At 37.2% G+C, this 25,665-nt stretch overlaps 2 protein-coding genes across 3 annotated transcripts in view; both read right to left on the bottom strand.

Annotated features, from left to right (window-relative positions):
• Positions 1-14,866, bottom strand: part of LOC107100080 (patatin-like phospholipase domain-containing protein 7) — a 25,793-nt gene extending 10,927 nt beyond the window's left edge. Inside the window, 22 exon segments of the mRNA XM_015398442.1 lie at positions 569-718; positions 867-933; positions 1,138-1,251; positions 3,803-3,926; positions 4,072-4,203; positions 4,316-4,521; positions 5,458-5,535; positions 6,233-6,388; positions 6,527-6,603; positions 6,694-6,765; positions 6,870-6,999; positions 7,361-7,441; positions 7,564-7,692; positions 11,422-11,502; positions 11,809-11,968; positions 12,058-12,198; positions 12,285-12,379; positions 13,464-13,546; positions 13,667-13,754; positions 13,933-14,004; positions 14,096-14,265; positions 14,568-14,866. Of these exon segments, the coding sequence (XP_015253928.1) occupies positions 569-718; positions 867-933; positions 1,138-1,251; positions 3,803-3,926; positions 4,072-4,203; positions 4,316-4,521; positions 5,458-5,535; positions 6,233-6,388; positions 6,527-6,603; positions 6,694-6,765; positions 6,870-6,999; positions 7,361-7,441; positions 7,564-7,692; positions 11,422-11,502; positions 11,809-11,968; positions 12,058-12,198; positions 12,285-12,379; positions 13,464-13,546; positions 13,667-13,754; positions 13,933-14,004; positions 14,096-14,143 (2,284 nt within the window). The 5' untranslated portion in view covers positions 14,144-14,265; positions 14,568-14,866.
• A 3,347-nt stretch (positions 14,867-18,213) lies between these two features.
• LOC107099994 (chloride intracellular channel protein 4-like) lies at positions 18,214-22,945 on the bottom strand. 2 transcript variants are annotated; one of them, XM_015398347.1, is made up of 7 exons: positions 22,886-22,945; positions 22,618-22,705; positions 22,048-22,157; positions 19,543-19,668; positions 19,362-19,468; positions 19,099-19,274; positions 18,214-18,989 (listed from the first exon to the last, which is right to left on the bottom strand). In XM_015398347.1, the coding sequence occupies exons 2-7, from the start codon at positions 22,651-22,653 to the stop codon at positions 18,825-18,827; spliced, it is 720 nt and encodes a 239-aa protein (XP_015253833.1). In that variant the 5' UTR covers positions 22,654-22,705; positions 22,886-22,945; the 3' UTR covers positions 18,214-18,824. The 2 variants fall into 2 exon arrangements, with proteins under 2 accessions (XP_015253833.1, XP_015253825.1); XM_015398339.1 differs by having other exon boundaries at positions 18,215-18,989; positions 22,791-22,938.
• Between the last annotated feature and the right edge of the window lie 2,720 nt (positions 22,946-25,665).

Raw genomic sequence — 25,665 nt, 5'->3', positions numbered from 1 at the left:
CCCCGGCCTGTATTAGAGACCGGCCATTATTTACCTCCTCTGACAGCGAGACCGGCCATTATTAGAGACCCGGCCGCTATTGGAATACAGGCCAATATTAGAGAATTTACGGTATATATATATATATATATATATATATTTATTTATTTATATTTATCTATTTTCATTTTTTTTGTGTAGAATGTTGTGTATATATACAAATATGCTGTTTGTATACCTGGAGTGTGTAATGAAGATAATTTCCCCCTGGGATCATTAAAGTATTTCTGATTCTGATCTGATCAAGTTTTTTTAATTCTCAGCTTTACAATTTAGAAAAGCGTTTAGGGAAGTGATCCCCAGTTTTTATAAGCCAACTTTTGAATCGGCAATTTCAGCGCAACTGATCCCAAGAACGGCACAGATTCAGCTTCCAAAGAGGAAGTACCAAAAGCTGCTGACAAAGAAGATCTCCTTTCAAAGAAGACTGGTTTTGTGTTTTCGTCTCATCAGCTTTGTTCTCATTTATCAACCAGTACTAGCCTATCAGTAATAGTCTTAGATTACAAAAGTTAATGTCTTTGTTTACCAATAGCAAGGAGGGCATGCTGTAGCTCCAGGGTGAAGGCAGTCAAAGGCACCTCTTCTGATACAGGAAGAACTGTAACAGTTGAGAGGTTGGAGGCTTGATTCCCTGCATCCAATTTGCTTCCTGGAGTGTGAAGTGCCAAGCTACGAGCTGAAGACAGAATCATAAGCAAGTCAACTAAGAGTGTTACATAATAGTAGAAGCACTGACACAACTCAACTAAATCTAAACACAGAAAGCAACCAGCATGTCTACTGGTAGAACAATAAGAAAGCAAGATTATTGACCAATCACACACCTGAAAGAGGAACATTGACCTGCTGAAGAATCTTCTGACCAAGCAAATGGATCAACCTGGTGACAACCTACAAGATTTGAATGTTAGTTTAGACTGTAGAAAAGTCTGGAGTCAGCGTGTGGACAAGCCCAGAAAAATCCCCATCATCAGAAGTAGCTAACCCTGAGAAAAACTCATCTTTCCATACATCTAGATATTTCTCTCCAGGAATATTCTTTATTTTTATTTTAAACAAAAGTTGAACTTTAACTACAGTTTAGATCCAGAGTACCTGAGGGAACCTCCTCTTGATGGAGTTGAGCGCCCCCTCTGGTAACTTGGCGAGTTCTGAATCTCGAACAGCGTGAACAGTTGTGGCTCTGTTCTGGTGGGTCAAGGCCTCCACCTGCAGAGACATTTGTTGCTCGTTAAATCAGCTACACTGATAACAAAAAAAAACAACAACTGTAGTGCGTCATGTATAACAAAATGTATCAGTTGTCATTTCAGTATCAGTATAGGAAATACTGCAATCACAAGCGGCAATAATATTTTAAGCATCATCGATACATGCATATATACTGATTTACATACATTTGGAAAATATGATGAAATCTAAACCTCCTGAATCCCCATATCTGGTGTAAATGTTTGATGACTGAGATGTTAAAAAAATCTCCTAATGGGGAAACTAAGTAATGGCAAATGAAAAGAAGAGTGTGTATAATGTGGGTCAATGAAGATAGTCATAATTATTAGCATAAGTATTGTGGTTTCCTGATTCCACATAGGCCCAAAAAAAAGTGAGTACTCTATTACAGATCGTTCCAGCAAATCATAGATTGTCATCAATTCTTAAAACCAGAAGTTATCCAGCTATATGACATTTTAGTCTTATGATAATCATCTCCTTATAGCACTCGTATAATCAAGGTATATTAAAAGAAATAAGAGATTAAATCCGGTTCTAAATGTTACAGCCATTAAAAAGGTGCCACATCTAAGATACTTCAATTGTTAAAAACATCTTAGCTCAAAGACTCAACATAAAGGCCTTAATCTATTCCAACATTTTATTAAGAAAAAGGAACTGTGAGTAAAGGCATGTCTGTCAAATAAAGAGTTTGTTTTATGATTTATTTAGATGCATTTTAGGGCTTGCAGAACACCTTAGCCAATAACTGGAGCACGCTGAATCTCACAGGCTACCTTGCTTGAAGATAAGCACAGAAAAAAAGGTCTGTATTTAGGTCAAACCAGCAATGCTTGCAGTCAACATATTTTTTCCACGTTTGTTCATTGCAACGACAATTATCTTAAAATAATAATTTTATCTACACAGAAGTGTCATTGCTAGAAAATGTATTATGTGCTTAAGTTCTCAGGTTGGCAAGTATTTACACCTTTTTATCATATGTAAAGGAGGCTTGGATCAAAGCAAACTGTCAAAAAAAAGGTCATTTAGACCACAGGGATTTATATTTTGTGATCAAACAACATCTTAACATCTTTGTTAAGATATAAATGAGTTAGAGCTTTAAACATCTTTTGACTGTTGTTGAAATATCACAAAGTGAAATAAAAAAAAGGTGAAAATGAAGCTATAAAAGTTGCTGCTTTAGTTTCATCAAGAAAAACTGACGTCGACACAGTGAGGCTAAGTATGTCTTCTAGTGTTAGACACATTCATAGCGTCCTTATTTTCACTATCACAACAGCTGCAATCACAGCTAACCTCCTTCAAGCAGCAGTAACCATAGCATCTGTCAGCTCAGGTATTATTAGAAGCTCTGTGGCTGTGCCCGTCAGCAGCAAGTGGGAGGAAAGGTAAAGGTAACCAAGGAGTTTAACTTGAGAAAAGTAGTCCAGGTGTCACTCTTTAAATAGTATTGGTATTAATGCTTTAGCTATAATTGTTAAGCTTAACATGTAAAAAGCTGGTGAGAAATTAAAAAAAAACGGATTTCTATAATGATAGAGCTTTTTCATTGATTACTGAAAAAAGATCTACATATTTTTTCGACATATCATTTTTTAAAATAACATAAATAAATGAAGAAGAAAATATTTTAAATGATACTTTAACCTTTGATACCCACCATATTAAAAAAAAAGAATCCACTTGTATACATAAATATTCTAAAACCTCTCCTTTCAAATTTGTTGACATCTGTCATTAAAGAAAAATTGAAAATTAAATGTAAAGTGCTTCACATGTTACCCACATTTACCCAACTGCACACATATATACCCACTAATATGCAAAACTGAAACTAAAATAGAAAATCTTGGCCTGAGTGCCTTGCCTAGGGGCATATAAGCACATGACAGGAGGAAGCTGGAATTGATCCCACAATCTTGTCCTCGAAGACGTTTGAAATTCCCACATTAAAATATTAACTATTTTACAAACCCCTCCTAACAAAAAATCAATTCTCAGTCTTTTTCAACAGCCTTTTACAAGGTTGGAGGGTAAAGAGAGAGAGCAATGTTTAAACATTTCTTTTAAGAACAGTTTCAGGCAGATACTGGTTTGTTTTTTTAAACAACCTCTGCAGAAGGTCTGACCTTTAACAAGGTTCCTGTGGCCTTTGGAAGGGAAACCAGACGATGGCATTGAGGATTCTTCAACATACTTCAAAATGAGCATAAATTAAAGGCTTATGAAAATCTATATATTTGTTAATGAAATGCGGTTTAGCCAAAATAACCCCTGATCAAAGCGCACAGTTTCAGTACATGGGTATATTTGTAAAAAGTGTCTTTGATCGATTACGGAGACGTAGAGACCCTAAAATACTTATTTTTGCTCTAGCTGCTGCACTATGTAAACTTGTTAACCTCTTTGTTATTGTGCATGGTGGAAAATCTGAATGTTTTTATTTGATATTAAGAAGAACAATGCTAAGCTTTTACCCAGATTTACCACATAAAGGTCACTCTGCCTCATCTCTTACCACACCAATCAGGTCTCCCCGGCCATACTCTCCTATCAGCTCCTTTTTGCCATCCTCTTTCAAGATCACAGAACGCAGTCGACCACTCAGCACTATAAATGTGCTGTCTGATTTTTCGCCCTGCCTAGAAAATTAAACAAAAGGACATTCATTTTGTGCAATTAAAGACAATTTAGTTTAATTAGCTTAATTTGTTAACTTGTATTTTCAACTCTGCTCACTAAAGTAGGCAATGTTTCCACAAACGAAACAAATTTGAGCCTGAATACCTGTAAACGGCCCTGCCAGCCTCCACAGCCATCCAATCAAGTGCAAAGTCTATCTGTCTGATGAAAGATGACATCCGCCTGGAAACGGTGTGAGCCACGTTCAGGACTACGTTTGGTTCCACGCGCATTATTCTGAAGAATTAAAGGAAGAAATGGACGAGAAAATGAAAGCATGTTCTAAACATTTAAATAAAACAAACTAGGAATAGCTTCAGTTTAACATTGCAAACAACATGTCGCTCACTCATAGAAGTGGGTTTTGGAAATGGAGAGAAAGCTGCAGTCTCGCTGGGCTCGAACTGTAAATATGAGCGGCTCTCCAGTCAAGACAGCGAGCTGACCAACCAGCTCTCCAGGATGCGTCACAAACAGACGTGTATCTTCCTCACGGTCGATCATTCGCTGATAAACATGGAGCAGGCCGGAAATCACAAACTGAATGCTCACTTCCTAGAAAACACAGACAAGAAAAAGGAAAAGATTAAACAGTTTGATTATCTATGGTTAGATAATCAAATTTTCATACTGAGCAGTTTAATGAAAGCGTTCCCCAAAAAAACTTTTAGCAACTTAATGCAGGCATCAACTGTTGGTTGATTTCAGCACTTTAATCAGAAAAGCCAGGTTTCATGAACATTTTACATGACTAATCGGCTGCACAAGTCTATAAGTAAGTCAAGTATTCAAATTCAGCAGTTTAACAATAATCTTTTATAAAATATAAGTATATGAATATATGAGTATATTCTATATACTTGATTGTTTTGGGGGCTTTTTTAGAGAGAGTGTTGCAACAGTGCTTCTTGGAACTATATCTCATATTGTTGTAAATTCTATTTATTCACTTAAAATGATGCCAAACCTGTAGGAAAAAATGCATCTGGGGTTAGACCAGAAAAGTAGAGTACATTTTCTTGAGCACTGGGAAAAAATAAATCCCAAATTCTCTCTACTAATAAAAAACAAAAAACAAAAACGTATTCTGCTACTGACTTTATTTCGTGGGGATTGGTTGGATGATTAAAATTTGAGCAATAGCACCCTGACATCCCCTCCTCATGCTGATTTCTAGCCTAAGACTATAAAACAACATTAACTAATAGTCTTTAGAAATATTTGTGGACTGGTAAAGGAGAGGATTTTCCACGTTTTTCGTGGATAATTTCAAAATCTTAGCATGTATCGCTCAGAAGCATAGCTACAAAACAGAAATAATCAACAAGGCAAAAATGTTCCCTACTTTCTGAGGCGAATATGACGAACAAAAAACAAAAACAGCAAAACTAAAGGCATCAGCTGAGATTTAAAAATGAGAGTAGAAAACGATAACGGCACATGAAAGATGTTAAAACAAAGCTCTGTGATTTAAGGTTTTTTTCCTCTAACCTGGTCTCCCTGACGAGCCACAACAGAACCAGCCTTCACATGGTGAAGGGTCACTCTGCCATCAAGTAAACTGGGGTCCTACAAAAGAAACAGAGGATTTCTTCCTTAAAAGCTCATTAAAACCTGTAGGAATGTTTTTCATGGAAATACAAAACAGTGTGTGTTGTTTTATTTTTTAACAAAGCCACAGTTAGGACATAAAAAAAAGAAAAGCAAAGAGTGTAATATTAACTCATAAATTCCATATTTAAACAAAAATATATGCAAAAATTCTGAAAAAGTACATGTCAAGTTCAGTCATTTTGATGGGCTTTGCTCTTTTATTTTGCACACCATGAGTATTAATGTTTGTCTGTAATTAAGGAGCAGCCACAATCAAAGAATGTTTCACTTGGAGTCTGTCTTGGGTGCAGTTAAATGAGCGGGCTTTAAAGCACTGACTCAAGCTGCAGCCGATACCTTGTACATCTCCCTCAAAAATGTAAAAAATTAAACGTCAATCCTTTCACTTTGAACAGTTCTTCTACCATGTTTTTCCTTTCATTCAACTTTCCAGTTATTAGCCAGCTTCAGCAGTGAAAACCGTTGACTTTTACAGATTCAAAGTCCATGGTGGTCTGCTGACCAGTCAGTCTTCCTTGATATTATATAGACCATAACTACAATCTCTGTGACTAAATCCTTTTAAATCTTTTTTCTTTATTCCTTATTAGAATTAACCTCATTTTCGCTACTCTTCTAACTGAATTAAATACATTTGCATTGAAACAGTTACCTGCAGCTGGATAACTCCCAGCAAGTCCTTTTTAGCAGCTTGAAGGACAATGCTGCTCCTACCAATGTTGATGGCATCAGACTGCCCTCCGCTGTCAGTATAATGAAACACTTCAGATGGTGTTTGCTGCATAGTTACATTCTTTCTCAGAGTAGACTATAAAACAGACACAAGAAAGGTGTTTATGTCAGATGATGTCCTGTAGCGCTGCACGAAGCAGCAGCTTTATGATGAAAAGCTTTTCAAGTCAGAGATACATTAGAAGAGATGAGAACCAGATGGGGTAATTCTTACTTTCTGAGCGAGAGGACTGGATGATACCTCCTCTATGGTGACACGAGCACGTTCACAAGCCATATTAAGGTCAATTCCTGCTATGCAACATATAAAGAATTCAATTTACAAGCATGAAATATTATAAAAGGATGAAAGATAAGATATACACTAATATAGCGACCCACCAGTACAATCGGTGGGTGCAGAAACGGACCGCAGCCTCCTGCTGTTGTTCAGGGGGCTGTCCTTAAGGGCTTCTGTTCAAAAGAAAACGAGGAAGGAAAAAAAAAAGGATGAAAAAAGAAAAGATTTATCCCAAATGTGTGCATGTTTGAAGGCATTTTATTAAAGATTGTTCTACCTGGTTCTGAAGTAGTCTCAACAGTCCCTGTTGGAAGCTCCTCTTGGAAGTGGAGACGACGTGGCATTTTTCCAGAATTTACCTCCACCATAACACTGCTTATATTGGACAATGGAACAGCCTGACTCTCCTGCCAAAGATAAGTTTTAAAAATGTAAACCAGGTGGATAAACCTATGATTTAACAAAACTGATCTTAAAAAAAACACAAAAAAAAACAGGATTTTTTCTTTTTTAGAATTTCTTTTTTGTTGTAAAAGTTTCTCAAACATTTCTATTCACATTGCCTTGATGAGAAAGGATAACCAAACTGAGATGTTGTGTTTAAGGATCTATATAAGTAGCTTTCTTTTGAATGATCATGTGTGCAAATGTTTGTTTGTTTGTTGGTTGGAATATGATCAAAGCCAAGGCTTTGGTATTCAGTGTAAACCTCTCAGCATGACTGTGTAAACACACAAATATTCATGCACCAATTAATTTCCTTCCTACCGGATTGAAGAGCTCAGTTGTTAGACCCAGATAGTTATGCAACGCTAGAAAGGTCACCCTCTGGAGTCGCACCATAATTATCTGCAAATCCAACAAAGTTAAGAAAGGGTAAAAAAAGAGCCAGAAATGTTTTATACAGACTTATAATTACATCTAATTTGTGATGTCTATTTACATTAAATTCACTGTTAGACGTTCTGTACCTGAATGACCCGCACCAGTGTCTCAGGATACTTCTTAAAAACTGACTCAAAGGCGGAAGCAGGCAAGCGTAAGATGGTGGAGCGAGTTGCAGCTCTTACTGATACAGTTTTATATGGAGCTGGATATCCCTGAAAATAAGAAAATAGATTTAACTAAAAAAAACAGCAAACTAGCAGAAGTAACAGTTACATTGAATTATGTTGTATATTTAAGGTTTCTTTAAAGTCTCAAATTCACTGTTAGTATTATTTCTTATTATCCACATGCATCTGCCTTTATTTGCAGACAATGTTGTTGTTATATACTTTCATGTCACTCTGAGGGTCTGTTAAGGGATTTCTCTATTGCAGTGGTTCTCATCCTTTTTTGACTTTTGGACCCCTTTGAGCATTTTGTCTTGTCTGACCATGAGTACCCCCTCAGTCAAATGTATTGATAACTGTGCAAAAGTGGAATGTAAAATAACAGATTATAAAATAAAAGTATTTTATTTAATCTTTATAATTCAAATATTTTACTATTTGGCGTGTTATTCTTCCAACTCAAAAAAACAAAAACAAAACATAAATATGTTGCCCAGGAACTATTGAGTAATCAAAATAAATCCAATCTGCCTTTATAAGGCTGGAGCTTCTCAGATTAACTCCCTTATAATCACATTTAAACTTGAGGAATTGAGAACAAAATACTAAACAAAATTTATAGTCAGACTCTCCATTTGTTTTACATTGTTTTCATCATTAATGACACCTGAGCTTGTTTTGGTGAGCTCAGATGTGGAAAAACAGATGAAACCAGTCTGTTCTTCTGCTTGGTTTGGTGTCAAAGCTGAAGGTGAACTCAAACATAAAAGAAAAACTTACTTTTTGGTTGATAAAAGCTTGTTTTATCTTTTAGTTGGGTCCTCACAAAGCAAAACAGACAGCCCTATTTTACTTTATTACTTGAGAAATAAAATATTTTCATGTACCTCTGGCAACGCACTGGTGGACCACTAGGGGTACGAGTACCCTCTGTTGGGAATCACTGCTTTATTGCACTCTGTTAATTTACATGTTTAATGATAACCTTGAACTCTTTATTTAAAGAACTGCATAAAAATACCTAGGGACCTCGTAGTATATGTAATAATTGTCTGTCATTTGTAAGGTATACATTCTCCGTGCAAATATTTTACTATACTCTGAGGTCCTGCTATAATACTAGTCCAAAAGGAAAAAGCATCTATGTCATTTGGGTCCATTTTGGGGTTTAGATAGTCTTCAGCCAAACAAAAAGACTAGGGAGCAGCATTACAGAGGTAAATGGTGGATAGGATGGCTAGGTCTAATAAAACAAAGCAAATGTGGGACATTAGAATGCTTATGGGGGACAGTGAGGGACACCTTTTTCCAGCTGTGAATTTCTTGAGCGGTTGACTTATACACATTTCGTTACATCTTGTGCCCCAAATTATGAAACTGAAAATTACTTCAGGAAATGTCCCAAACAGCTTTCAGAGAATCACCTTTCACTGGCCTCACCCAGTTATAAATATTCAATAGTCTTTGCTGTGGCTGCATTTTTTTTTCTTTAAACATAATCATTTTCATCAATAATTAACCTGTTCTTTTTTATTTTAACAGCTTTGTGTGCAGGTTGGTCAAGATGTGGAGCAAACTTTGTATTTTGATTGACAGCAGGCACACTTCTGTGCCAATAACTGCAGTGCTGCTGTTAATAAGCAAGAAAAATGCTTGTTGAATATATTTTTACACCCTTTTTGCATTTTAATATTCAACCTAGTCCCATGGGGAAAACTGTTTCAATTTATGGGGCCTTAGGATACAACTGAAAAATGCACACAGTCCTGCTCAAATCAGATCATCTGGTCACAGGTGGATCCCATCATTGCTCTGTAATGTAAGAATAATTTTCTTCTGTTTCTAGCCTTCTGTTTTACAGCAGGCGATCGCTGGCAGCAGCACACATCACTGAACAGATGTTAAGGTGTGAACATCATATCCATTACCAGGAGATGTTTTTAGATTTCAGGGAGTCACAGAAACAAGTCAGGCAGCCATAAAGGCACCACAAGGCCCTCTGATGACCATCAACAGGCAATGCAAGTGAATTGTTTTGCCCAAAGACACAAAGACTGACAGACAAAACTGGGGTTTGAACCAGCAACCCTCTAGTTGAAGGACGAACTCCTGAATCCTACGCTCCCATTATGCCATAGCCTTCTGTACGCTGACACCTCTAAAAAAAGTATAACTTGATGTCAGCTACCTAGATATGTGTTTTTTATTCTCAGTATAAATACCTACAACTCAATAAAAGTAATATTAAGACTTGCACAGGTCAATCAGCAAAGTAATCTGACGATTTTTACAGGACCAGCCACAACCGGTAACTGGCCCATCATCATCAAGGCCAACAATTTTTAGTGGCGAACATTGTCCTGTTGATTAGTTTTTCTCTGAGAGGATACTAATATTTCCCCTGCACTTGGTCCATGTTTACTTTAGTCAGAGTGCCCAAAACAGGGGGACTAACCATCCGACAACAGAGGCAAGGGATGGCAAAAGCTCAGACAGAAGCAGTGGGGGAAAAAAACACAGAGAGGGCACCATAACCGCAACGAGGTCTAAGTTGTGCTCCCCTATGAGGCTGAGAAACCACAGCAGTAGATTGGAGGAGACTGCTGTGCAGACAGCGCGCCAGGGCGGGGAGACAATGCAGCTCAAGGGGATAGCGGAGGAGCACAGTGGTAGATAAGGGAAGCCCGACGGGGAAACAACGCCAGGCAAGGGCGAGGCTACAGCTGACCAAGGCTAGCTAGGCTAACTGCGGAGCGTTGAAGGAGCACGGCAAAAGATAGAATAAGAATAAGTCCAAGGGGAAAGAACGCTGTAGGTAGGACACAAAATAGTCCTTCTAATGCTAAATTAAAACGTTTTTTTAATAAGCCACCGACAAACCTCTTAAGAACATATTCCACTTCATCATTTGTCAACATTATTTTCTCCATCTTGATTTTAAAAAAGCTCATCTCCGCTGTCTCTTTCACTAAAACTGTGGTCTGTTCATGTTCTTATTTCCTCTAATTGTCATACCCAATAGCACAATGTTAATTTACATGAGGAGGTGATTTGAGAAACTTAAAAAAAAACAAAAAAACTTCAGACTGGGAGAAAGGTTAACCTAATAGCAGAGCTGCAAAGTAAGCAAATATCTAGATCAGAATTCAGTAAAAAATCTTCGGCAAGATTTGGAAACTGACTTTCACTTTAGTCCTCATCCCAATTATACAACTTTTGCAAGGAAGAATGGCCAAAATTCATCTGTCTCAAAATGATTCTCACAGCATGAATAATTTATCTTCCTCTACGATTATTCACAGCATACAGTTTGTGTATCAAAAATTTTTTACACCAAACAGACTGAAGTTTTCAGTTGAAACAAGGCAAAATGCAGAAAAATTCAAGAAGGATGTCTACTTTGCCAAGAATCGTGCATATCTAGTTGGGATAGATAATTAAAATAATTCTGAATTTGCAACATGCAAGATATTGTCTAATTTGTTTTATTCTAAGCCTTGTTCTTTCGACACTTTATTTCACCCCCCTTGCATGTGCTTTATGGTCTCTAATCACCTTTAAAAGTTTAATATTGAATACAGAATCTCGCACTTAAATAAAAACATGTTCCTTTCAAGAAACTCCTCATGAGGAGGGAAGTAAAACTGCTCCATCTTATAATTATACATTTATTTCTTCTCTCAATATAGCATCAGTGATCTATTTGACCTGAGAAAGTACAAATGAGGACAGAATAAAGTCCGATGTAAGATGAGAGATCAGTTAAAAGCTCACAGTGATGATGTCCAGAATGCTGAGCAGGCTGTGGACACTGTCTCCAGGGTGGACATCCTTCACCACTGGCTCAGTGCCATCCTTAAAAAAAAAAAGCATAAACGCAGAGTATCTATTCAATATTCACTTGAATGTGCCAGTACAATCATTTTAAACTGCATTTTAAAATATCCTAGGATCTATATTTAAACGCAACTTCAGCGCCCTCTGCTGTTCAATGTTGACGACAGTTCTCAGTCATTTATAAGTCAATGTTTAAACACAAGTTGCCAGCTTACGATACCAATTGATATAAGAAAGCAAATTGTTGTACTTTACTACTAAAAACTGACTTGTAAAAAAAGATAACTTAATCAAAAAGGAGAATTGTGCTTGCTGGTCACATACATTCTCTTGAACGCAGAGCTCAAGTCGACCGTCCTGGACCACGTATATACTGTCATCATCGTCTCCTGGTCTGAAAAGTACCTCCCCCTCTTGCAGCTCAACAAACACCATATGACGACACAATTCCAGGAACAGAGGCTTCTCAAAATGACCCAAGACTCTACAAGAAGTTTGAGAACACAATAATTGTAGTATCATCCATGAGGGAGACTACAGTCCATGATACAAATATATAGAAATGCTGTTTACCTAACATTTTTTAGCATGTAGAGGACCTCTGAGGGAAGGTTGGAGCTCTGCACATCAAATTCTGTTAGATCTGCCTCCAGCAAAGATGGAGGAGGTTCCTTATGCTGCAGAGTTGGAGGGTCTTTACGAATCCTCAGGATTCTGTTAGAACAAACATATAAAAGTCCTACTTACAAGAAACACCTAAGAATCATTCTCTTAATTTAAGATATCCAAATACTGCAAACCTGCGAGCTATGCTCAGAACTTTGGTTCGTTTGCGTATGCGCTGTGGTGTTTTTGACACTGAGGAAGAGGGAGGAGTAGAGGACAACGTTTGAACCTAGGAAAGAGATGGAAGAGAGCACAATCAAGTTTGTTGTTCTTAGGGCCTTACACAAACTTCCTGAAGACTAAATCAAAGTAGAGATGGAATTTCCATAACCTTTTGTCTTCCATTTCGACTGATTTTAGACTTTTACTATATTTTTACGTGTTATGCAACATCTAGACTCTAAATGTACTGTAATTTTATGTGACAAACATGCACAAGTGCTTTATTGTGAATTAAAATGAAAATAAAAATAAAAACAAAGGATCAGTCAGATTGGTTAGTCTTTAAAAATCTGTTTTACAGATTGTGTACCATTGTTTCATTTATATTAATGTTTAGACCATGGAAGAGTCATCCTGGCTCATAGATGTAGACTAAACCATTTCATTGTAGTTGTAGGGTTAGGGGTACTGTCCAGCTGAATAGTAAAACCTTGCTGTCCTGAGTTTTTTTAAAGACTTAAATGATTTTCTGTCAGGCCTGCAGTTAGCTAAAACTTACTAAACAACTATCAGCAGTTATTCTCTTTTAAAAAGAGCATCACAAACCATGATGCAGACACCTTAATGCTTTATAATAAGGATATATACTGTGTTTTCACAAGCAGTACAAGTGCTGTATCTCACTTTTCCTGCAAAAACATAGAGCTTTCTTAAACAAAGGCTTTCTCCATGCTGCGCTTTCAATTAGAGCCATAGTTGTGGAGTGGCTGAGTAAGAAGTTATTCACCCCGCGATTTAGGCACTGCCTAAATGCTTCTCTGATTAATACAATCCTTGCCCACCCTCTCAATTGGGTGGACAGCCATGCCTTAGAAGTTTAAAGTCTTGCCTTTTATTTCTAAGAGGTAGTGCATGAGTTCTTTAAGCTTTGGATACTTTCTATAGCTTAAAACTCTCTATAATTATGTATTTGGGCTGATTGTAGGACTACCTGTGTAGAAGGGGTTGAAAACAATTTATGGTGAGTTACTTAAGAATACAAAAACTTGATGATGAAGGCATTACAAGACAAAAGTAAACACAACAAATCTAATAATCTAAATCTGTTTTCGGACATGAAGAAAAATGATATAGAAAAAAAAAAAGAAAACCTTTCGCATTATCTTCCTTCCATAAAAAAGCACTTTATCTCGCTTTCGAAATCGATAGTGGGGCACACCCGGCTGCTGTTCACCTTAGACAGAGAATCAAAATGCAAAATTCAGATACATTTATTATTGCTTTAGTGGATTAATATAGGAAAACATGTGTATAAGAAAAATATAAAATTTGGAGACTAAATCTAGAGACTTACGAGCAAGTTTAAATTTTCTGTAAAAGAAGAGCACCACAATTCCAATGAGTGAGACTGCAACTATTGCCCCAATCAGTACACCTGTAAGCTGAACAGACACAAGTCAATCTTGAGGCCTTAAACAATTAGATTTTTGCCACTAAAAACATGAAAACTGCTTGAATCCCAGCAATAACATAAAGAAGGGTTCTGCACAAAATATTGGAAATAGAAACCAAACTGCCATTAGCTGTGTGTTCAATAAATTAACATTTAGGAATTAATACCATCGTGGTTTGCATCCTCTCTTCCACAAACTGTTGCACTCGTGCCTTCAGAGCACTCCTGCTGCTCGCCATCTAAAAAAAAGTGTATACATACAGGCATAAAGATGCTAAACTGATGAGACTCCAGTGTCTGTTCTGTCATGTATCTGTCCTGTATGCATACCAAGCTGGACCGTTGACAGGTCTCTCTATCGTCTCCAGCACAATACATCCTGTGCAACAAGAAAATATGTGAAGGATTAGCCGCAGAACTAATTTGGAAAGCTGTCTGCTGAAAGTGTGGATATCAGCGTTTTAACAGAAGAAGTCCCACGTCGGGGAAATTTCTGTATCCTGGAAGAAGAGGAAAAGAAAATTAAAAAAAGGAACCTGGGTCTGTATGTTAATGGCATTCAGTAGCAACGAGCTTAGTTAAACAGCCAAATGATAACGAGTAAATAGCTAACTAAATCCACCGGCAACTTACGCTTAATTGACGTAGTTAGAAAATATATATATTTAGCTCGGGTTATGATTAGCCACTGAATTATTAGCTAGCAAAGGGTTATCGTCTAGCTAGTTGAAAAAAACAACCTAATACAACACTTAATTTAGCCATAACAGTTTACGAGTAAAACAATAACAAGAATGCTCACTGGTCGTGGATATCCGAGGTGCCGCTTCGCATTATTTACATCGCTGAAAAAGGCTAATTTGTGAGCAATACGCTGACAAAGTTTTCTTTATGCTGTCAACTGCTTTGCCCCGCCCCTATGTGCCGTTGCCTTGGTTTCGCGTATGGCAGGCACCAATCAGAACGAGGACAAACCGGCCCCCTAAACACTAACACTAACCCTAGGCACTAACCCTTCGTTCGCGCGTTCACGTGGAGGGACCACCATATTAAGCTATGACATTAGGACCGTCCAAAACCACCGAGTGGGTAGGATGAGTGGACCGTTCAGCCCTTAAATAGCAAGTCTGCATCAGTGCAGGCTCGCTGGTTTTGGCAGCGGGTGTAACTGCGAATTAGTGGCGGAGGAAACACAAGCAAACAAATATAGGTTCCGCTGGTTTGCTGCAGCTTCCTCACACCGACAGAAAATCCCAAGTTAGGAAAAAGAAAAAAAAGCTTTAAATAAACCCCTAAGTGAAGGTCTACGAATATAATAAATGCTTCTCCGTTCTTGTCTTCTAAATCATTTGATGCATCTGTTTAAATCTGAACATATTTGATAACTATAAATATAATTTTGTATATACCTGTGTAAACCCTCAGTCATCCGGGTCACAACCACAAACAAGCTTAAATAGGAGGGCAGTCAGACTTTCGCTTAGTTATTGAAGACTTTTCAACACCTTACCAAGAGTAATTTCTGCATTTCATTTCAGCACTATTTCACAACACGTCATCTCAAGGCACTTAATAGAGACAATTCAACCAGATCAGTCAAATTGGTTCAAAGTTTTCTATCTAAGGAAAATCAGCCGATTGCATCGACTCATTTACTCGACAGCAATCCCTCAAACCAAGCATGCTTGTAGGGACAGTGGAGAAGAAAACTCCCTTTTAACAGGAAGAAACCTCCAGCAGAACCAAGTTCAGTGTGAGCGGCCGTCTGCCAAGGCCGACTGGGGCTCATGGAGACAGAAGCAGAGATACAAAAGTTAACTTTCGACCAGCTCCTTAGGTGGCCCCATCCAGGAAAGACAGCCAGGCAGACGAGCTCTGCGCCAGCTACCATGTCAGAAGATGAAATAAAGAACATAAATTTAATCATAGCAAGAGAAACCGTGGTGGAGAAACAATGGTGTAGATGGAAGCAGCAAAGCTGATACTTCTCTCTGGGATTATGTCACAGCCAAATAGGACCAGATGAAGCTACTATGATGAGACAAAGCAGAGCGAGAATGACAGTAGAGATTGAACTAACAAATTCTGCAAAGTGGGGGGAATAGAGATAGAATGAAGCAGAATGATGAAAATGGGTCCTTATATCCTCCAGCAGTCTAAGCTTATAGCAATATAACTAAACAGATAGTTCAGGATAACCTAAGGCACTCTATCTATAAGCTTTATCAAAAAGGAAACTGTCAAGCCCACCCTTAAAAGCAGACAGGGTGACTGCCTCTCGGACTAAAAAAGTTAGTTTGTTCCATAGGAAAGGAGCCTGATAACTAAAAGATCTGCCTCCCATTCTTCTTTTAGAAATTCTTGGAACCACTAGTAAACCTGCCGATTGAAAGTTAACTGCTCTGTTAGGAACATAAGGAATATTCAGATCTCTGATATAAGATGGAGCTTGGCCATATGTGAGAAGGAGGATTTTAAATTCTATTCTGGATTCAACAGGAAGGCAATGAAAGAAGCTAGTATAGGATAGATACAACCTGTTTTTTTTTTATTTAAGCTTCAGGGATGTGGTTGTATTATGAAAAATGAATTTGTGGACTAATAACCAGTTGATGTGCTCCTATTTCTGCAGCTCTCTGGTATCCATTCAAAGCTTTATTTTTTTTTCTCTCCTTCACCCAGCATGGTTTTAGAGTGATTTGTGTTGGATGACATTGATTATGACCCCAGTGACCTGCCCAGTAGAAACAGTTGTAATCTTCTTAGACTCAATGGCATTTCACCCATTTCTACTTGTAAAGCTGCCACAGTAGTTGTCCTAAAAGCTCATATACAAAGTCTCAAATCTAAGTTTTGAAGAACCGTTTCTGCTGCTGATGCAAATACCAACACCCATATTCTAGAACTGACCTTATTAATTATATATGAATTGCCCTTAAAGTAGCTTTATCTGCACCTCATCTAGTCCCTACTAAACATCCCATTATATTTAGAACTTTTTTTATATTTTTTGAGACTCTTTAAATATGTACCTTTCATGTAAAATTTTCATCCAACCACATTCCCAATATTTAAAGCTTTTCACTTTCTCCAATTCCTGATTAAAAAAAAAGTGGATTTTTTTCACACTCTCCTTTTGTTTTTCTCTGCGCTGTTGTTGTTGTGTTTTTTCTCACGAGACACATGGTCAGCTCTGCTCCTTTCTTGTTACTACTCATCTGATCCACCTGCAGCTATCAGTATATAACCAGCCTTCAGACCAAACATCAGCGACAGATTATTTCGAGGCACTGGAGAGATCTATTCCAGCATTCTGATTCCTGACCTCCTGCATGTTTGACTGACCAGATCTGTCCCTGTTTCTGAGCCTGTCTGATCCCTTTCTTATCTGACTGCCTGCCTGTTCTGCCTGACCCTGATCTGTTTGTCTGCCTGCCCGTTTCCTAACCTGGAACTCTTACCTCAAGCTGATCCTGGATTCCCTCCAGTGCATCATTGGGCTTCTGATCACCTGGCTCTGACCCTGGACTTCGCCCCAGGCTACGGATTCTGGTTTGTCCTGCTGTTCCTCCTGGCTACTGTTGTTTTCATGGTTATGACCGTCTGCCTAACCAGGGCTCATCGTAACTCAGCCGGAGTTCTCTGGGACTTCATGACCAGTGACAGCAACATCAGCGCTAATGTTAACCGGCTCAAACCTAACCATGTGGTTCTTCCCAGACTGAGTACTAAGAGAAGACATTCCTGCCATAGTTTCTGACACCACCTGCAGCATTTTAATTTTAATAAAATGTGTTAAGCTTTCACACTGGTTGTGTAAAAGTAAAACTGGATATTCTTACTGTTTTTTAATCCCATTCATCTTTTAAATCATTCCCCAGACTGTTTTTAATATCTTTTTCCCTTTCAACTGCATTATGCTTCATTTGCTACAGATTTTCATAAAAAATATCCAGAGTCTGGGAACCTTAGAATTTGATCGGATGACTCTTCTTACAATTCTTCCCCAGAAACTAAAACAAAGTTTCTGCCAAATCAGTGCCTGTGTAATTTCTCTGGAAATAAACAAATCTGAGCAGATGTATAAATTAGCTTGCAGTGAGAGGAGAGGGAATACTATTATGACATTATATGCTGATGAAGAGTTAGTAAAGAGCGACTTTCTATAATTTCTATTACTCTACTTGGTTATCTCCATCCTCATAAAACAAAATTTTTTGACGATTAGCTGAAATTCTACTGTTTCATGCTAGCAACAGTTGGTAACCCCATCCTCTATGTAAACTGCAGCTTTGATGTTGTTATAAGGTGAATTGCTACAAAATTAGACATATGCTCACTGCAATCATTGATATAGGATTTTGTCAATGTATCCCAAACTTATATTGTTATTTTTCTCTCTCAGAAAATGCAACAAATGAAATCATTTAAAACCACAATCTCTTCACATAATGCAGCCTTTAATATTTAGCATAATAAGGTAGTTAATATACTTTTTTTTATCATGCATCAATAAAATCCAGTTTGTGACAAAGGCAAACATAGCTTATGCACCTTTGAAATTGACATTGACTTTTGTTGTCTCTTGTTTAAGACTTTTTAACTAAATCCAAAATACTGTCTAATGCAAACACAGCAATATAGTAACTGTAAACCATGAGCTTTTGGCATTTATATATATATATATATATCACATAAAAAGACTAATACGCACATTATACGCCTGAAGCAGACAGAATGACACAGTATCATTGGGTGGACAGTTGATATATATTGAGCAACCTTCCAAACCTGCAAATGTAAACTTTATTTTGCAAACATCTGGTTTTATTTGCATAGGGATCTGTTATGACATATTGTTGCTTCCTCTTTTCATAAATACAGGTCATATATAGTTATAAAGGTCCCAGTGGCAAGAGAGAATAATTTCAAGCTTATGTACAACAAAATGCATTTACAAACAGATGAACCGATCGACACAAAAGATAAATGAGGGTTCAAATTAAGCGGATAAATACAATAATAAAGACAACCCTGTTTGTTTGTCATTTATCTTGGTTTATTTGGTCAAGTACTTGGCCACAGATTTGTAGGCAATAAGGATCTCTGAGTCATTTGGGCAGGTGTAACGAAACTCGTCCTGTTTGTAGGCGTTATCCAGGTAACGTGTCAGGCCTTTCAGCTGGGTGGGCATGTCAAAATTACGGTACTCTTTGCAGACCACCTAATGAGAGAAAAAATGTTTCACTTTAAGTGGAAAAAAAAATCCCTTTGATACTATGGGAGATGTTTGTTATGAAGGTAAAGTCTTACTATCATGTGTTCTCTCTTACCTTTACGATGTTGAGTTTGGGAAGCAAGTTGCAGTCTGCCAAAGTGAAAGAATCACCATCCAGATAGAGGCGTGTAGACTCTGTGATATTTGGGTTCTTATCCAGTTCATGAGGGAGTGGAGATTCAAGGTACATGCTCAGCTTGACCAGAGTTGACAGAAACTGCTTCTCTAGCACTGGAAGAAAAGCATCAAACTATAGTTAAGATTTCTGCAATCCTTACCATCAGGGGTTAATGCTTTACAGGTAGTAAATGTTCTTACTGGTATTAAGCCCAGGATTGGGATTTTTAATGTATGCTGAAAATTTTCGGAAGATGTCTTGTCCAGTGGTGTTGGATTCCTTGTACCGGCAGCAGAGTTTAGGATATCTATACATTTTTGAAAAAAATTGTTGATTAGTGTTAGAATAAAATCTAAATACTTTAGAAATTGCTCTACTTACTCTGGTGGGGCCAGTTTCTCCTCCAAGAACTCTTCAATCTTGTTGGTGTCTGTTTTGACTTCTTCGTTGTATAGAAGAAAAGGAGGCTGAGATCCAGGGGCCAAATCTTTCAGAACATCTGGTGCCCTGCAACAGGACAAACACCACAAAGTAGTTAAAGATAAAACTTACTTGGAAAAAAAAAATTATGTTGTTTTTATTTCCAAATATATAAGCTGATAAATCAAAAATCAACTGTCAATAGTTATCATATGGACAAGTGAGCCCTCTGCTGGCAACCTAAAGGACACACACAACATTTTTAGCAACGATTGATGGACAGAACAAAGACTAGGGGCTATACATCTAGTTTAAACTTATAGCGGGATAGTGTGGGAAAGCAATAATTCAAAGGCCAGTGGGCCATTGTTGTTTATTGATGCTGTAACGACAAAAATAGCTTGATTTTGGTACTGATGCTGGGTTGGGCACATTTTTAAATGCACCAAATTAAATTATTTTTCACAAATTATGCTAAGAAAAACGTAAGACAAACCAATCCAGGAGTTCAGAATGAATGAGTGAACATTCCTGCTGGGGTTGAATCAATTAAATTTTAAATGTATTTTGGCTTAGGGATTGGCATTAATATGGTCAACATACTCCAGAGGCCTATTAGATCAGGAGTAATCAGAGTAGAAAAGCCCTTCTCATTCAGATGAAGCACACTTACTACTATAAGGGGAACATGAAAACAACATTTTACTGTTGCTGCAGATTAACGTGCTGCATATCCTTGAAGGTTTGAATAGACCTGTGCAACATAATGCTAGATGAATCCATCAGAAGATAAATGCGTCGTGTCATAAAGGCATGAACATCATGAGCAACAATAATTACATACAGTAGTGTAGGAGTTTTAGTGATTGTCAGCTGGAACTGAGCGCCTACAAGTTTACAGTCATTTATGGTTCAATTTGGTGACCCTGATGCCTCAGTTTCTGAGTCTTAGCTACCAGGAGAGGGATTTAAGGTGCATTTTATTCAGCCCTTTGGGATTTCTTTCCTTTTCAGGGGCAGCTCCCTAAGATATGATATTTTTCTACTACAAAAGAACTATTGCAGATAATAACCTCACTTAGAAAATAACAACTGGCTCTTTACGCATCCCCTATTTCTTCTGCATACATCTCTTAAATAGTGCATTTTATATAGCTTTTCAAAACTTTGCCATCATACTAACACTTTGAGCATATCCCTCATAGATTATTTTTCTTTTCGTTTTGTAGACCTAGTTTCCCTTATTTTGAAAGTGCACTGACACAAAAACACGGTGCAGAGAAGTGATGAAATTTAGCAAAGATCTGATAGATTAAACTGTATCATTATGCTTGCCAACATTACAAGATGATTCTCAGCAATAGTAATACTATAGTAAAAATGCATTGTATTACAGTAACTAAGTACAAAATGTATGTCTTTATAAGAGATCTCAAATGTTCCTATGACCCTTCAGATGTACCCCTGCATCAAAAGGCAATATTGCCTTGTCAGTATACAGTTAGGCTTTATTTGATTTGGACAAATTGATACGGACGCTTAAAAATCCAAGGAGAAGTGTATCAATAAAAACACAAATTTCCTCACATTTACTCTGTGTGACACATGTTAATGTAAACAGATTCATATGTGTTGGGTTTTATATTGAAGAGCTTCTTATATTTCACGTAATGGCGGCATATGGCTGGAGGCTCTCTGGATTCAGCACAATGGTCTTGGGTTCCTCTCCTACCCTGGATAGTGCTCTTACTGTTGACCCCTCAAGGTTGAACAGATAGCAGGGTAGAAGCTACTATTTGCCAAATTTGGAATGAGTATTAGTTTTTATACATTCTCCACCATCCCAATGATTCGGTCCAGGTGTATTTAAGCAGAGACACACCTAAAACCAGCAGGACAACACCCTTAAGGACTGGCAGACGGACCTAAATGCTTCCAAAATGGAAAAATTTTGATAAACAAATATCTGAAGTATGTTTTTTTGTTAACAGAAAGGCTTGTAAAATGTTTCTTTCTGTTCAACTTGTGTGCCCTTTGTAGCAGCAAGCTTCTCTAAATCTCATCTAGTATTTCTTCAGGATTATTTCATTATGTTTGAACAGAGAGTACAGGGTTGCATTTATTATTTTTTGCATTATTGTTACAGGATTTCCTTGAAAAAAAAAAAATAAAAAAATCCCTTTCTTTGTATTAAGAACATTTTATCACAGTTTGCCTCGGATGCTGACTGATACCCCACATGACCACAACTTAATAAATAATCATTTCCATTAACAGGAAATGGTATTTTGTTTTAAAACTCTTTTCTCTTAAAATCACCACAGAGACAGATTCTCTATACAACAGTCAGTCTATATCTCAGTTTTTATAGTGACATAAAGAAAATCTTTGGTTTATTGCATTTCAGGCAGTGACTGTGATGTCACCCATACAAAGATGGGGCTCTTGAGAAAATATATTTCTTACCTCCTCATGTCGACGGTGGTCAGGGTGAAATTAACCCCCTTCAGCCAAAGAATCATAAAGAGCCTTTGACAGAATGGGCAGTTTCCAACACTTTCAGCATCATCACTGGCCTGATGAAGACAAAGCACACCGTGAGGGGAAATCGTATAGATGTGAAAGCGTAAGCTAAAATGGAATGTTGGCTGATTTTCTTTGAAAAGCTGCCACCTGTTTGATCTATAATGTGACTAAACCGTCTGTAATTTGACTAAACAGAGATACCTGTACAGGTAACCTAATGAAGCCTGATCTGTTTTGAGGTTTTACAACAGCTCTAAAAACAAATTAAAAATGGAAGTAAAGGACTCTAGATAATCGATATTTAACAAATTTTTTTTGTTTTGTATCTTTCCTCTTATCTATGCTGTATCATATTGTGATATTATCTCAATCAACCAACTAACCGTCAGGAAACTGTCAGTTACAAATGGGGTAAAAAAAAAAAATCAAACTTTCTATGACCAACGTTCAACAGAGCTAGTTGTATTATTTCAACTTGTGTCGGTAAAAGACGCGTTCTCATGATCTTACCTTAACAAAGAGCTCAATCTTTGGAGCCTCAGCCATTTTCCTTTCTCTTTGCCTGGTATCCCTGTTGCTTTCTCACGATGTCTTGTTGCTGTTCATGCAAAGATAAGGAAAAACTGTGATTGTAAAGATGTGGTAATCCTTCAGTTGACACATACTTTAAAACGTATTCTTACGGTTCTGGAAAAACTGGTAACAAGGTGCGTTCCTACAGTAGATGGGTAATTAAAGGCTGTAAAGGGTACAAGTCATAGCTTTAAACTCACTCTACCTGAATTATTTTATCCCACTTCTTCTCCTCCCTGCAGCCTACACTGCACCTGTTCCTATTATTACTATATTTTTGTTCTTCTCTAACCACACCTCTTAAGCTTGAAGTGACAGTCTACGCCCCCACTGGCTTTACCAGTTGGACCAGCAGATCAGGATCTATTGACTCTGCCTTCCAGCACATTCTCTGGAGGAAATTGGGCCCTTTTAGCCTTGAAACATTTTCTTTTTCTTTTTAATTACAGATTCACTTTGGTAACTTACATGGAATCACAGTTAATCAGTCTGTTGCAACTATAAGTCTGCTAATAGGTAATGTGATTCTCTCAGTAAAACAGAGTATGACCGGTGATGTTTATTTTACTCAAGATGTAGTCAGTACCGTACTTGCACTCATTGATGCCAGTGCTGTTTCTCGACAGATCAGTGAACACAAATGCAACAATTGCCTTTGGAAGATTGTTCCAATCAAAAGGTGCTTTACATTTAAGTGACAATTTTCCAAATTCCGTATTGATTCTCAAAACAAAAACATTTGAGTTGCATGTCTAAGACTACATAAGGAACTAAATTAAATCAGGTATTCTTTTAATAATCAGGATAACTAAGATAAATATATTTAAATGAAAATAATAAGGGAGTTTGTTTTCTGGAGGATGAAGAGAGCCCAGACAGACAAAACAACATTAGGGGGTTGGAGATTAATAGATAAGGTATGTTTGATTAACTGTATCACAGTTGTCAAAACTAGGAAATAAAAATGGTGTTACAATCCTTTCTCTCAAAGAGAAAGTAAAACAATTAAGCTTGTTAAATGCGTTTAAATGCATTTATTTCTGTCATACACCAAATAAAATGTTTTAAGTGGGGGTAAAGGATAGTGTTCAAAATTGTAAATCAAGCTCAAATTACCCATTTTTTAAATTACCTTTATTCTTTTATTATTCTTTTAGTCGGCTTTGCCAGCCTTTCCTCCTCCTGCTGATGAGAAACACATAAATGACTTGATGTCTTCACCACCATTTTAAAGGGTAATGTGCTATGTATAATGTTTCACATGTAGGCCAAATCTTGGTCTAATCTGAGCAAAGTGGACTTGATTTGACTTTCTTTCAACAACAGCAATCTTGGAAAAGTAGGAAATTCGGGTTTGGTCACAGACAAAAAGGGTCTGGCAGGTTTTTCAAGGGTGCAGCCAGGATAATCCACTCTGCAGCTCAACTCCTGCATGCATTTTTTCTTATGTCTAGGCACCACTTTAAGAACAAAAATAAGTTGCATGAGATTTATTGCCAAGCAGGATTGCGACAAAACATAGCTTTTGGTTGTGACATGGTGTGAAATAAATGAGGAATGTACAAAAGGTATAAATACATTTAGAAGTCAAATGACTGCGAATGACTGCCAAAAAATACAGCTCAGTTGTTTGCACATGTTTTTGTGAACAAAAAATAACAGTTTTATTCAAACAATTTAAATGAATCTCAGTTTTTTCTTTCTCACTTTTTAATTTAGTATGGTTTAGTTAACTTCTTTGTTCAATGTGTTGATACTGTATTTAGTCCATTTAATTGATCATTTAAATTCTGTTCAAACTTTCAAGACTGCCTGAGCACATGTTTGGGGCTATCACTTGAAGCAGAGTTTTTTTTTTGGGAGATGGAAAAGAAGGAAAAAACAAAAAAAAGCCAGAGCAACTCAATAAGAAGCAAGAATGCAAGTTTAGGGTGAGTAGAACATCCTTAAAAGGTGTAAACATACTACTCAGACAACTGTCATCAGTGAAGAGGGTGTGTGTTTGTGTGGTTGTCACTGATCAGTGACTTTGAGCTCAGGAATTCACACGTTGAAGCAGCAAACTGGCTTATTTAGAATAAATATATCACACGTTTCAGGCCTTTTAGCAGGGGGGTAATCCCCAAATAAAGCACTGCTACAAAACTTCCTGCTTTCGGTTCTTGATGAAGAAAGCACAACACATCTCAAAGGGGAAAAAACAACCACAGTGTTAAAAAAAAAAAAAAAACTCAATGCCCTTAAAGGACCTAGTTTATCTCTAGTATGGACAACTGTGTGTTGAAGATTATTTTACTGAAAGAGGTTCCGATGACTTTAGGTAGAACAGGTGTATTAAGATACAGACATATTCTAACTAATTCTCTAAGTTAGAAATGTTTTCCTTTAGCTTGTAAGAAAAAACAAAACACAAGAGCCTTGTAATTGTCATATTATGCAGAGAGTACCCTGATAAAGTATTCATGCTCTTTGTTCTTTCTTACTTTTCTATCACATTAAAACTGTAACTATCATTTACCCTTTAATTCAATGGGATCAACCTGGATAAAGGAGTTCACAGTTGAGAGTTGCAAAGAAAATGAGGACGGTTTTTGAACTTAAGACTTAAAAAACTGAAAATCTGAATCACTGAAAGAATATGGATTCACCCACTTATAATTTAATGCCCCTAAATAAAATCCAGTGCAAGAAAGTATACTTAGAGGACACCTGCTTCATGACCATAGTCCACCTGTATGCATTTTAATCTTATTAACATGTTTGATTTCTATGCAGGCCTCAGTAGGAGAGCTGTGTTAAAAGAAAGACATTACAAGTCTAGCTTAAAACTACACGCAGCCATGTGGAGGACACCATAGATTAATTAACAATTAATACTTTGTATTAAGACTAATACAAAGATTATAGTAGGACATCAATTGTAAAAACACAGTTAAGATACAGTTAAGAAAATTGTTTAGATTAGAATCTATGGCAAGACATGAA

This window comes from Cyprinodon variegatus, unplaced genomic scaffold (assembly GCF_000732505.1).
Source record: "Cyprinodon variegatus isolate N-32 unplaced genomic scaffold, C_variegatus-1.0 Scaffold29, whole genome shotgun sequence".
NCBI lineage: Eukaryota > Metazoa > Chordata > Actinopteri > Cyprinodontiformes > Cyprinodontidae > Cyprinodon > Cyprinodon variegatus.
The sequence above is the reverse complement of the archived record's forward strand: the minus strand, read 5'-3'. Positions and strand labels throughout refer to the sequence as shown.

Excerpts from the sequence above, each read along its gene's own strand:
- LOC107099994 (XM_015398347.1), bottom strand. The coding sequence starts at position 22,653 with ATGGCTGAGGCTCCAAAGATTGAGCTCTTTGTTAAG. Across the intron at positions 19,469-19,542 it reads GAGAAACTGGCCCCACCAGA|ATATCCTAAACTCTGCTGCC; the intron begins GTAAGTAGAGCA and ends AAAAATGTATAG. Across the intron at positions 18,990-19,098 it reads CCAAACTCAACATCGTAAAG|GTGGTCTGCAAAGAGTACCG; the intron begins GTAAGAGAGAAC and ends TTCTCTCATTAG.